The sequence below is a fragment of the Nannospalax galili genome, unplaced genomic scaffold (genome assembly GCF_000622305.1).
Source record: "Nannospalax galili isolate Female #2095 unplaced genomic scaffold, S.galili_v1.0 scaffold125, whole genome shotgun sequence".
NCBI classification, from domain to species: Eukaryota; Metazoa; Chordata; class Mammalia; order Rodentia; family Spalacidae; genus Nannospalax; species Nannospalax galili.
The window spans coordinates 2,272,637-2,287,344 of record NW_008354705.1 but is presented as its reverse complement, the minus strand read 5'-3'; the positions used below and the strand labels follow the sequence as shown (position 1 = coordinate 2,287,344).

General features: G+C 37.7%; 1 protein-coding gene across 2 annotated transcripts in view; it reads right to left on the bottom strand.

The window, feature by feature from the left end:
* Positions 1-4,908: 4,908 nt before the first annotated feature.
* The window catches only part of Znf189 (zinc finger protein 189), a 12,269-nt gene continuing 2,469 nt past the window's right edge, over positions 4,909-14,708 (bottom strand). Inside the window, exons 3-4 of one of the 2 annotated variants that reach the window (XM_029555425.1) lie at positions 13,745-13,795; positions 4,909-7,571 (exon numbers count right to left, since the gene is read on the bottom strand). In XM_029555425.1, coding sequence (XP_029411285.1) covers positions 5,851-7,571; positions 13,745-13,795 — 1,772 coding nt within the window. In that variant the 3' untranslated portion in view covers positions 4,909-5,850. The remainder of the gene's footprint in view (positions 7,572-13,744; positions 13,796-14,708) is intronic. The other variant, XM_008851911.3, reaches the window with a different exon arrangement.

Below are 14,708 nucleotides of genomic sequence, written 5' to 3'. Positions count from 1 at the left end.
AAAAAAAAAAAAAAAAGGTTAGCTTGCCAAGGGTCACACAGGTACTGTGGAGCTGAGAGGTTAGAATTTACATCTCTTTCTCATATAATGGACCCAGAGCCAGGGAGGAAGGTCATGGTAAAGTTATGGGCAGCGTTCTATACCTCTGTCACTGGTGTAGGGTTTCTACATTTCCTGATGCATTTCTTCAGACAATCAGTAAGACCATATGCTCTGGATCATGGAGATTAGAGACAAGGACTCTTAATTTCTTCAGCACTGGCCTTAAATAAGCTGTTTCCTCCTCCCAACTTCTGTTTCCTGGGATTTCAGTGCAGCAGTTGAGAAGCACAGACCTCAGATTCCAGACTTGTTCCAATAATTTGTTAAAACACAGTAGAGTACTGATGAAGGTCTAGGTTTGCAGAGTCACATCTCATTGGAGGATATCAAAACAATATATTGAAAACACGCATTAAAGGGCATCCAGATAAAAATTCTGAGAATAAAGCAGAGAAAAAATTCAAACAATTGAGGTGTTATCAAATTGGTCACAGATATGACAATGATTAGATGGTGGGTGGAGGATGAGGAAGGTATTGGGAGTGGTTTTCTGAATTTGGCTTTACATTCCAAGAAGCAGATGATGTCGTCCAGAAAATTTTGGTAGAAGGGACAGATTTTCATTTGATCTCTTTGCATTGAACTGTCAAATACTTTCTGGCTTCCTTTTCAAAGACTAGAATTTGCAACTTGAACATTAAATAGTAAATAAAAGTTTAGTACAATAAAAGGAAAACTTATTTTCCTGCAATATATCACACTGCACTTAAAGTTTTCTTCTGCCTAAAATGTTTCTTCTGCCTAAAATGTTTCCTTCTGCCTAAAATTTCCCGCAATATATCACACTATACTTAGATTTCTTCTGCCTAAAATGTTTATCTAGAGCTGAATCAGAATCATTGAACCTATACTAGAAAGAACCTCAAATAACCATTAATGGTTAAGCATTTATTACAACAAAGGCTGTTACTTCTATCAAGGCTAAATTATAGTTCTCTGGGGTGATGATTTATATATTTTCCATTACTACTACCTGATATATCTGTACTGAAGGGCTATGCAAGCTATCTCTTTAGGTAAAATTAAGCATGAGCCTTACCAGCTGCGAATCTTGCAAGCTACAGCAACTGGCCTAGAAGATATGTCCACTAGTAAGAAACAGCAAGCCACAAGACAGATCTCGATGTTATTGCTCCAAAGTGACACACATCAATCAACATAATTAATTTCCAACTCAACAGGACAGGGGTGTGCAATTTTCCTGTAGGAAGAGGGTATCAAAATCCTGAAGTCACCTGGAAAGATATGCCCACCAGTGCAATAGTGGCACAGATATTATGAGAGTAACCAACCACTCTTTAATTGGATTTAAGTTGCACTTCATAGGATGAAGCCCATACCTAACACTGATATCAGGCTTAGGAATATGAGACTAGAGAAGCCACAGGACATAAGGGAGAACCTAATATTGGTTTTCTACTAAATAGTTATTGTGTTAAACTGACTTCTAATGACTTATTGTAATACCCATAGATTAATGCCACTGAAGAAGTTTCCTTATGCAACACACGGTGATTAACACAGAAACCCACAATTGGCCAATGTGTAGAGAACAAGAGGCCACAGAGTGCTTAGCTCTGCATGACACCTATATCAAACTTCTGCCCCCTAGGGCTCAGGAATCATTGCAGAAGAGGGGACAGAAAGACTATATGAACCAGAGGTTGTGGATGACCACAAGGAAACAGAGTTTTGCAGACAGCTGGCCAGTTAATCATATGAACTCATAGTAATGGTGACAGCATGCACAAGCCCCATAAAAGCTCAAACCAGATAATATTCTAGCATTAAGAAGTGGCTAAGAGGGGCTGGAGAGATGACTCAGTGGTTAAGAGCACTGACTGCTCTTGCAGAGGACCTGGGTTCAATTCCCAGCACCCACACGGCAACTATGAACCATCCTTCACTCCAGTTCCAGGGGAATCTGAAGCCCTCTTCTGACTTCCACAGCATTGCGTGACACGGGTGCACTCACATACATGCAGGCAATACTCATATACATAAAAATGAACAAAATATTTAAAAAAAAGAAGTGGGTAAGAAACCCCAACCTAACCTAAGGAACGTTTGGCAACCGATGGCTGCTGGGAGGAACAAAGACAGTCTCCTTCAAGCATGGAACTCTTGGTGGGTTAACCAAGATGCAGTGGATGGACCCACACTGAAGGGTATGTGGGGACACAAATTAGAGTCTATAGAAAGTATATATATGGGAGGTGAAGATAGAGGACAGTTTTTAAATACCATCAAATTATATTGTATGAAAATATTTTTTTTTTTAAAGATTAGCCATCACACATATTGAGATAGTGAATCCCAGTGGAGTAGCATGGTTGGAATGGGGACTGGGGAGGAGGAATATTTTTGAAAGTCTTGCCTTGAAGTGAAAAAAATAGGGCTCTGTTGTAGATTTTAAAGCAAATGACAATTTGAAAGTATTGCTGCTGGGCGTGGTGGTGCACACCTTTAGTTCCAGCATTCGGGAGGCAGACGCAGGCAGATCTCTGAGACTGGGGCCAGCCTGGTCTACATAGTGCCAGGCCAGCTGGGGTTACAGGGAGACCCTGTCTCAAAAAGAAAAAAAAAAATCCTAATAATTACTTTTTTAGATAGCACAGGATCAGGAGAAAAATCAGAACCAGTTAAACTTCTATAATAGCAATCCCAAAGAGGGTCTGGCATGTTGGCAGTGTGATGGGTGGGTGGACAGGACATCTTTAGAGTGAAGAAAACAACAACCGAGACTTCTTCTTATATAGCACAACAATTTACTACCCTAATAAAGTCTCCATTGTACTCTAATAGGCAAGCATTTGAGACGAATAAAATCTCAAAATTATTCACCTGGTTCTGAGAGACTTACATCCATGCATAAATTCAGCATTTTGAGCACTGTGGCACAGGTAAAATAGGGCATAGTCTAAACACATCAGTAATTCTGTGGCAATTCAAAGTCAGAGCTGTCAGGTTGTAGTTCAGGATCTCAAATGTCAGAGAAATTAACTTTTCTCCTAAGATACTTATTCAAGGTCAAGACATATTCCTGCAGATATTTCTAATCTTCTCTTGCCCTGTCCCCTTTGACTTTCAGGAAATTTATAGGAAGGTAGAGTGCCATTCTTAGTTCCAGGGATGCACTGACTACCATGTGATAGAGAGGTTTACATTAGCCATTGGATTAACATAGAAACTTGTCCTTGAAAGCAAGGACAAATGCATAGTTAATCAAAACTCTGTTTTGAAAGAGATGTGATTTTTCTCCAGTCTTTTCCTTGATTCAGTGCATACATCTGACTATTTCTGTCTCCACATGAATGAAGAAGAGATTGATGCAACTGAGCAACTAATACTTAAATAACAGCACCTGGTAGGCACTTTAAAAATACATGTCAATGGGTCTGGGGGCCATGTGTTTTCTATTTCTTCACCTGTTATAGTTACAGACATGCACAAACACTCTCAGAGGAGTCTGGTATTGGAAAGTCACTGAGAATATTTAAAAAATTGGGATATCTGGATTAGATTTTTCAAAGTTGAGATTTATTTTCTAAGCAGATACTAAACTCAAGCACGGATGCACCCAGATTCATTGACATCATCAATGAGTGCAATACTCATCAAAACCATACAGAAATGCAAGTATTCTAGTATCCAACATTTCTGCCATCAGACTCCTTCCAGAATTTTATCTGCTGATTAAAATTTAGATTCATCTACCTTCATCTTAATTTACTTTCAAAATTGTCCCACACGTTAATTCCCCAAAGGAACTGAGTTTATAAAATTCAGTCTTCAGCTAATCTCTAAACAGAACTTTATAAGCTATCAGTTTTATTTTCTTCTCCCACTCTCCTTGCTACTTCAAATCTTTATTGACAAAGCTCCAACTACTCTACCCCCATGTCTACCCCTTTTCCTTCCTCTCAAAACACAAATTTTCTGATTTTTCAAAAATGAAACATATTTGATGAATTCTTCAACTTTCCCTGACATTAAACCTGATGCCTTTTATTTTCTAGTTTTGTACATGGACTAGGAACATTAAAGGTAGCATTCGCAGTAAATTGGGGGGGTATCTAATGAAATTGAGTAGGCTAATAGTTATATATAGGTATTTGGATGTGAAAATTCAGAGCTCCATGTGCTTTTTGGCACCACACACAAGGTTACCACATAAACTTTATGCAGACTGCTTTAGCATGAAAACTCTCTTGATCTGCTTTTATCAAGGGCTGCCTTAGCTTCTATATTCCCTAGTCCTCAAGCAAGTTCAATTTGTAGATTCCACTATTGTAGATCCCAGGAATTAAACACAGGTCGTCCAGCTTGGCAGCAAAGATCTTTATCTGAGATAGCAAGCTATCTCAGCGGCCTCAATTAGGTATGGCTTTAAAAATACTTTAGGCAACAGACTTTGTTTTTGAAATCTTAACTGTATTATAAGAGCACCTAACAACAGAGTGGATTTCCATACACAACCTTCATACTTACATGCACATGTGTGTGCGCATGCGCATACACACAAGCACACGATATTCAGAAATGAGAAGAAAGCTTGGAAGTAAATTTTAGAATGAGTGGTATATAAGAAAAAAAGAGGTAATCTGCTCAAATCAGTAGTGTCAGAATTAGGGTTCTGATGATTTGGAATTTTGTATTTAATCTTATGTTGAATTGCTCAAAAAAAATGTTAACAGGTCACAGGTAGAGAATGTGTAATTTACTTCAAACCTTTGATTCTAATATTAAAAACACAGTATTAGGGCTGATAGTACCCTAAAATAACAAAGAACACTTCCACAAAGCAAAATCCCAAATCATTTTTAATGACTAAAATAGATGGATAGATGTGTAACTATTAACTAAGGGATGCCTTGGAATTGGAAACAAGGATTTAAAAATTGCATGCAAAATCTACCATAAACCTGAAACAATTCCAAAATATCTCAGATTCTGAGCATAAACTTCCTTTTTTCAATTTCCAAATCTTGGTAACCAAAATATGTACACTCTCACATGCTCCTGGTTATGCAGGAATAAGCTTATATCCATATAGTATTACAAATAGCTTTCACAGATAGGACATCACAAAAACCCAGAATCTTCTACCTTTTGGAGGTCAGGGGAAGGCACTCCCAAAGATTCCTTGGTAATACCTTTATTGGTTCAATTACTTACAAAATATCTTTACAAGTTAATGATTCACTCACTTAGCCTGGGAAGCACTGTTATGTCTGCCTTCACTAACTCAATTGCCAACCAACTTTCTTAAATGACAAAACTTTGTTATGCTGGCTTTGAAAGGATCTGCATTTGCACAACTTACATATCACACGGTTTTGGCCGTGTATAACCAAATGTTATGGAAATGAAAGACAACTATAAGGTGGTAATTGAGGACTCCTTGAATTACAATTCTCAGTTTTCAAATATCGGCTGCTTCCAGTTCCCTTGTATTGTTAACTTTGTCCTTCAGACTATCTCTCACATACTCTGCACCTCAGTTCAACTCTACTGAAATGTTAAAGACGCTTATATAAATCAATGAGCTTTTCTCTGTGACTATGAAAGGAAAGTGATTATAAGTCAACTGCCCATGGGCACTGTCTACTATTCACAGAATATTCAGAAACCATTTGTGTGAGGCCAAGGAGAATTTACTTTATCACTAATATTGACCCATGTTGAATGACACTAACTGCACTTCGGTAGCTATTCTCAAATTTGAGCATACAAATGTCTCTAAGTTTACTGCATCCACATAATATGCAATTTTTGATGCTGAATTAGAGAAATCTGACAATCAAAGGCTTCACCACAAGCATCACATTCATGAATTTCTTGGGTTTTCACCTCTGTGTGACTCTTCTGATGGTTGACAAGGCTGCGTTGCTGACTAAAACTTTTGTCACATTTCTCACACCTATAAGGTTTCTCTCCTGTGTGTATTCTCTGATGTTGAACAAGACCAGAGTTCCTGCTAAAGGCTTTCCCACATTCCTCACATTTATGGGGTTTATTACCAGTGTGAACACCCTGATGTCGAATAAGATTACAAAGCTGACTAAAACTTTTGCCACACTGTCTACACAGATAAGGTCTCTCACCAGTGTGTATTCTCTGATGTTCAATGAGGAATGAACTTCGACTAAAGCTTTTCCCACAAACAGTACACAGGTAAGGCTTTTCACCAGTGTGGATCCTTTGATGTTGTACAAGATGAGCACTAACACTGAAAGTTTTCCCACATTCATCACATTTATAAGATTTTTCCTTAGGGTAGGCTTCCTGCTGCATAACAAGACTGCAAGTTGGATCAAAACTTTCCTTAGTTTCATTACATGGGTAAGTCTTTTCCCTGGTGTGTATTCTCTGGTGCTGAATAAGACCTGAGCTTCTACTGAAGGCTTTTCCACATTCCTCACATTTGTGGGGTTTGTCTCCTGTGTGAATTCTCTGATGACGAGTAAGGTTGCAAAGTTGACTGAAACTTTTCCCACATTCTTTGCATTGGTAAGGCCGTTCACCAGTATGGATCCTCTGATGTTCAATAAGGAAGGAGCTCCGACTGAAGCTTTTTCCACATTCAATACAAAGAAAAGGTTTCTCACCAGTGTGGATTTTTTGGTGTTGAATAAGGTATGTACTTAGCCTAAAGGCTTTCCCACATTCACCACATTTATGAGGTCTTTCCCCAGTATGAATTCTCTGGTGCTCAACAAGCAATGAGTTTCGACTAAAACTTTTCTTACATTTGGTACAGTGATAGGGTTTCTCACCAGTGTGAGTTCTCTGATGCTCTATAAGGTGTGACTTCCAACTGAACGCTTTCCCACAGTCACTACATTTATGGGGTTTCTCACCTGTGTGAATCCTTTGATGTTTTACAAGGCTTCTTCTCTGGCTGAAGCTCTGTTTACATTGATTACACTGGTAAGGCCTTTCTCCAGTGTGTATTCTCTGATGCCTAATAAGGGTTGAGCTCACACTGAAGGTTTTCCCACAGTAATTACACTCATAGGGCCTTTCCCCAGTGTGAATTCTCTGATGTTCAATAACAAATGAACTGCGACTAAAACTTTTTCCACATTCATTGCATTGAAAAGGTTTCTCACCAGTATGGACCCTTTGATGTTGAATGAAATGGGCCTTGCGGACAAAGCCCTTCCCACATTCTTCACATTTATGACATTTCTCTTCAGAGTTTGGTCTCTTACGGATAATGTTAGTGTTTCCTCTAAACATTTTCTGTTCCTGGGTCAAAGATTCCCGTGGTATTTCCCATAAGAAGATACCTCTTTGTTTATCTAACCTACCAACAAGTTCAAAGGTTTCTCTACCTATAGGATCCTGGTCAATTTCACTTTTGATTCTTGTAACTATTACACCCTGTGGTTCCACGTGTTCCTCGATTTCTTCCATTTCTTGTTTCACAGTTGGTTCTTCGTCCTTATCTCTGTTTAAAACATCTGGAATATTTGTAAAAAAGTAAATAAATAAGTAAATATGAGCCAAACTCTCAATGGCAAGGAGAAATTATAATATATATATATATATATATGAACAATATATAACAATTTAAGACAAATCAACTCACTCTGTGTGTGTGTGTGTGTGTGTGTGTGTGTGTGTGTGTGTGTGTGTGTGTGTGTGTGTGTGTGTGTGTGTGTGTGTGTGTGTGTGTGTGTGTATGTATGCTTTACTAAACAACTTTAATGTAAGAATTAGTCCATGTACATAACTACTTCTTAGAACAGTTCCTGGAAAAGACATACATATATGAAATTAATTTTTAAGACACAGGTCTTGGTATGTTGCCTAGGCAGGCCTTCAACTACAGGGCTCATGAGATTCTGTTTCAGCATTCCTAGGTAGCTAGGACTACAGGCTTGTGTCACTGTGCCTGGCTTAACATTATTTAACATTAGTTACATGATGTACTTTTTTTGTTAGTTTTCATAGTTGTGGGATTATCAAAGGACAGCATGAGAAGAAAACAGTACAGGAAACTTTAGAATGAGAAAGCATTACTGGAATATGAGAAGACCAACATTTGAGAGAAAAGAACATGTAAGAGGCTCTTAGGATGAAAGACCAAGAACCAGGGGAAGCTACAATTAATTTATTAATCAGAATTTACTATCTAAAGCATGGTAGATACTATATAACAAGTCAGGATTCAGGAAACTCTACCAAATGAAATGGATCTTAAATAAAACTGGAGAAAACAATGATAAAATATTAAGTAAAATTCAGTACCTACAATAAAGGATTGAAGTGAGAGGGTATCTATCCACCAGAAAGAATAAATACAAAGGTACAGTTAGTTAATGGAAGAAATGAAAAAAAAAGGTAATCAATCTGTGGTACCTTATGACTTTACCTACCATAAATCATATTTTTTCCAATACAAAAGATTGTCAATCCTCTAAAGATAGAAGACATTAGGTTCATAATTGTTTTTCAGCTCCAATATATATTATATGTGAGAAACAAAAACCTTGCACATGCTGAAGGAAAAAAGATGTACACTGGTGTATGATAAAACAGAATGGCAGGCTGATTTTATATCTCTTGCTATTTGGTAACTCCACTTCATATGTGACCCTAAACAACTTCCTTTTTCATAATCATTTCTCAATTTGCTAGTCTTCTAATGTACTTTGAAACAATAGTGAATTTTTATACCCTTCCCCCAATTAAAAACAAAATCATCTTATTCCCCGAAAAACTACTAGAATCATGACTTAAGCTAGTATTGTCTCTTAAATTCACTTTTACTAACATTGCTCCCTTTCACACATGAAAGAAAAGGATGGTAAAGCTCCCTCAACAGTCTGACTCTTCCTATAAAATTTATCTGCAACAGGATATGCATATGTCATTCATGTCCAAAAGTAATCCACCACCCCTCCTGATCCCTCTGAGCAGTTCTTCAACTCTCCTTTTCTTTCAAACTACAGTTTTCATTGACACCTTCCTACCATCCTATGACCAACTTCATTTTGAGCCTGCAATATTTTTCTTGACAAAAGTCACCCCAAACAAAATCATAACATGGTGGCTTTCCATTTTCTGTTTTTCTTGCTTAACCTCTTCTCATTCACTCTATTCTGTAAGTTATATTATTTGTTTCCAAAGCACACAGGGAAACATCTCATCAAATCACCAGTGACTTTCAAACAATACAATGGGATTTTTTTTTCCCTTCGTCTTTATTCAGCAGCAACCAGCATTGCTGATGATCCCATTTCTTGACCCTGCTTCTGGTCACATTATTTGTTTAGCTGTCTCTCTAGCTTGGCCTTTTCTAATTCTCTACTTTTGACAACTGCTTTGTGTAACTATTAACCAGGTTTATACCCTTAGAACACTGTTCTATAAGTAGGTCCTTTGGATACCTCCACTTAAGTGCTTTACAGTGTGACCACCACCACTTCCTCTTTTCTCTCTCCTTATTCCTGACGTCATTATCTACTATCCTTAAGTGCCTGATTTTCCCCTTTCTCTTAATTGATGAATTTTTTCTAATATCTACCTTCCTATTTCAACCTTCACAATCAGGTAGCCATCTAATTCTTGGTCTTGGTTTTAAGCTGACACATCAAATTACATATACTGATTTCAGAGACATGCTTAGAAATGTAATTCTATTTATGTCATCACCTGACGAGTCACCAGCACCACATCACCTTTAAGGTCAAAGGGCAGCTCTTTTTGATACTGGTATTATGATGCTCACAACTCTTTATGACATGGCCAAGCTCAACTCAACTTTACACAGGTAAACTGCTTGAGTTATTGTCTTTCACACCACTATCTTTGTATATCCCTCTTAATCATTCTTCAGCACTGCTTACCAAAGAAAGTGGGTTGAGATTCAGTCCAAGCAGCCACCCTATAAACTCTTTGCTAAATCCACCAGACAGACATAGGTGTTCTAGTTTTTATATGCCAATTACCACACTAATAACCACAGTAAGAACTTTCCTTACATGGCATCAATACACAGTTCTTTTATCATTTATTTATTTATTTATTTTATTTTTGAATGACAGAGTTTTCTGGTCTGGAACAGAGAATTCACCTGCCTCCTCCCTACTGAGTGCTGGGATTAAAGGTGTGTACCACTATACCCAGTTCACTGCTCTTTTAAAGTGTTCTGTATCTCTTCCTCTGCATTGTGAATTCCTTCTAAGAAGTTAAAGTCTCTGCATCGTTTAGTCATGGGTATTTTTTCTGGAGGTTTTATTCAGGGAAATAAGACAAACTTCGGGGGTAGGATGTGTGTGACACTGCCTTATCACCAAAAAACCCAGCTAATAAATATTATAGAAAAATGAAATATGGGAGGCTGGAGAGATGGCTTAGTGATTAAGAACACTTGCTATTCTTCCAGAGGACCCAGGTTCAATTCCAAGCATCCACACAGTGGCTAGCAACCAACCATAACTCTAGTTCTAGGGGGACCCGACACCCTCTTCTGGCCTCTGTGGACTTTGCACGACATGGGGACACATACACACAAAATACTTCTACACATAAAATAAAAATAAAAAATGAAAAAATGAAACTATGCTCCTTAAAATAGTAACAACAACAACAACAAAAACCATAGGAATAAACATAACTCGACATGTACAAGATTAGAGCCAGGCATGGTGGTTCATGCCTATAATCCCAGCACTCTAAGAGTCTGAAGTAAAAAGACTACTGTAGTTTTGAAGCCAACTTATACTACATAGTGAGATCAGGCTTCTTGGGCTACACAGCAAGACCCTGCCTCATAAAACAAAATAGGATCAAGTTGAGCATGGTGGTGCTTGTCTATAAACCAAGTTACTTCAGAGGCTGAGGCAGGAAGATTACTTGAGTCCAGGGGCTTGAGGCCAGCCTGCAAAACATAGTGAGACCCCCCCCACAACTCAAATTAAATTAATAAAGTAATAAAATTCAAGGTCCATAAAAATTATCCAAAAGTTTTTTTCTGAAAGACAAAAGGACAGTTAAACAGTCAACCAAATGGTTAATTACATTCTGTTATTAAGACTGCAATCTTTTTCCAAAACAATCTATAAACTAACACTATTCCAATCAAAATAATATGGACCAATTATAATAAACTCCAACAAATCTCAAGTTCAGCTGGAAGAATGTAGACATCTGGCTAGTGTATTCTGAAAGAGTATTACAGAATTTGTCAGACATAAAATACATTGCTAAGGTAAATGGAACAATGAAACTGATATAAATTTAATAAATAGGTCAAGGGGGTAGGCAGATTAAAAAAAAGTCAGTATATACTTCCACCCAGAGCAGTCCTGAAATGACTATTAGATCCAGGCTTGGTGGTTATACATCGTGCCTCTGGATCTTCCCACCCCGTGTCTATAGCTAAATTATCTCCAGAAGGCAAACTGACTCAGGTGAGTCTCTATAGGAAAGTGGAAACTGAAAGAGCTAAACTGAATGTAGCTAGAACTGTAGTCTATTACATCAGAAGCTAAAAGGAAAGAAGTATGTGGACATAAGGAGAAAAGACTAGTTAACCAAATGGAAAGAAACAGAACAAAAAGTATTATGGACTAAATGGTGTGTCCTCTCTGTTGCAGTCTTAGGCCCCTCCTTACCCTTCTTTACACCCTACCCTACCCTTGTACCCATGCCATATGAAGAAAAAGTGAGAAGATGGTCATCTTCAAGTGAAGCGGGCCCTCATCAAGAACTGAGTTTGTCAGCTCCTTGAGCTTGGACTTTGCAGTCTCTGCAACGGTAAAAGATGAACGTCTGCTGTTTAAGCCATCCAGTCTACAGTATTTTGTTACAACAACCTAATTTGACTAAACACTGAATGATTCCTTACTCCTTGAGGTTTTTTGGTTTCAGTTCTATTCTGATCAGCTATAAATCACGCTCATATATTCTATAAGATATCTCTATAATAATCCCCTTACTGGCTTAAAATAGCAAGAGTTATTAATCCTTAACTAAATAGGACTAATAATACGGTAGCTGAGAATCAGAAGGTAAGTAGATAGTAATGTGGAAGCAGAAGAACTTTAGAACTGCAGTTGACAAACTTTCCAGTAAAGGACCAGGCAACATTTTCAATCTATATACTACATAGTCTCCGTCACTGTACAGAAAAGTAAGTACAGTCACTATAAAGGACTAAGTTGGTCTATGTTTCAATAAAAGATGATTTACAAAAACAGGCTGTGAGACATATCTGACCTGTTGGCCATAGCTGCCGACTTTACTATCTTAGAGTGTATCATGAACAATTTTCCTGGTTATCGGAATAGGAAAATGGGGAAGAACTGGAATCACAGGGCTTAGCACAGTGTTTAGTAACTGTTAACGGACTGAATGACTACTTTAACAAGAAACTGAAGAAAGAACATAGTCAAGGAAGAAAAACGTGAGTCCAAGGTCTTGCAGGCCCAATGTCTCTCAGTTCTGGTAAAATCCAGGTGGTCTCAAGGAGACTGAAGAGTCATTGAAACTAAAGTCAAAGAACTGAGATTGAGCTATTAGCTCTATCATCAATGTGGTTGTTCATCGTTTTTTAATTAAAAAAAAATTTCAGCTGGGGTCTCACTATGTAGCTCTAGCCGAGAGTGAAGTGAGGTTTATGGAAGAGGATGAAGAGACTGTAGAAGGAGAGAAGGAATGCTGAAAAACTTTAAGTTGAAATAAAGAAGAAAGCCAAAAAGGACAAGATGACAGATTGGCTCACTACTGCACCTTTGCCAATATGGTATTTATATGCACCAAGGGCAGGTAGTGCTGGCACTTGTCTGGTTCTATCAACCCGGATACCCTAAGAGTGGATAAGCTGGCAATAACTCAGAGAGATATGGCATATTGGGGGGAAAATCATGCAGAAGCTGAATTTGGGAAGTTCTAATGTTATAGACAATCACAATTTTTATCCTTAAGGTATCAGGAACTATCAAAAGTTTTAAACAATAAACTACTAACAAAAATCACTTTGGTGATGACAGTTAAAAGATATTAAAAGAAACTGAGTCTTTAAGTTGTATATTTACTCAGAAACACAACTACTTAAGAAGCAATAATACAAGCCTGGCCTTGTGGAAAGTACTAGAAATACAAAATAAAAAAGATAGTTACTGCCCTTATGCAATCAGTGCAGCAAGAGAATATCACAAACAAGTTCTAGGACAGTATGACAGAAAGGTAAGTATAAGGTAGCAGAGGGGCATTTAGCGCTGAAGAGAAGGCCTTTGTAACCTCGATGGATTATATGAAACTTGTCAGGTATAACTTACTTGGCTTCCAGAAAAAAGAAAACTGAGAATTTGGAACTCAACTGAGATAATGATGAAAATGGTAAACAAAAACAAAAACAAACCATCAATCAATACTTACATTGTTCTTATTACCTTCTAGTCAGTGTCCTAAGTGCTTTATGAAGTCATTAACTCAGTTATCCTAACAGTAACCTAAGGAGTAGGTGCTATTAATATTTCCATTTTTCTGAAGAAAAATAAAGAAGAAACAGAGGTACAAAAAAGTAAAGAATTCACCCACAGTTACAAAGCTAGTGGTGCTAGATCTAGGATTCCCATCCAGGAGTTACATACACTCCACATTACCTTTCTTAGGTGGAACTTACCATAACATAGTGGCAGCTGATGACCTGAGTAAGGTCCCCCAAGCAAAGGATCTAGATAGTTAAGGAACACAAACAAATAGACGGAAGCAATAAAGTTTCAAATAAACAGTGAGTGATAAGGCACATCTGAATTCCCAGCACTTGGGTAGTTGAAGCAGAAGGATTATGAGTTTGAAGCCAGCCTGGGCTACGAAGCAAAAACCTGTCTCAAAATAAAACAATAAAAAGTTACAAGCATTCATAAAGAGCTAGAATAAAATAAGGTCCCAAAAGAATTTACTGCATTAGACGATGGAGTTATTATATATCCTGTTGAACAACTTGAGACTTATGGAGGCAAGATAAAATGCACAGAGATAATAGAAGTAAAGCCATATAGAATACACACAAACTTACAAAAACCTGGCTGTGAAAAGAAATGTAGTAAGTCACTGGGAACTGCAAAAGAGGAAGTCTGGTTCAGTTAAGTTTCTTCCTTCCCCACTTCCAAGTTGGAATGGCCGTGATTCAGTCCATCATCAGAATAGAGGTTACTAAGGGAAAGGGCTGGGGATGTACCTCACTGGTAGACTGATGGCTTAGCGTGAACAAGACCCTAGATTTGATCCCCAGCAATGCCCCCTCCTCCAAAAGTTTTTGGGAACAAGAGTTGAGAGTTCATGTTTAGTGACTTGGGTTTTTTACTCGCCTTCTAAATTAACACCCTGCCCAGAGGTTATGCATGAGGATGAAACCTAAAACTCCAGTCCAGATATTAGCCCCTTCTGGACTGATGTATATATTAGTATACATATTTCATATATATATTTTATGAAATAGAAGGTGAGGCCCACAGAGTGAGGGAAAGTTCTAAATTTTGAAATTGTTACTAAAATTAATATATCACAGACCAAAAAACAAAAAAAGCTGAAATGTAAACAACAAGTGAATTAGAAAAAAAATAAACAAAACAATAAAGGACTTA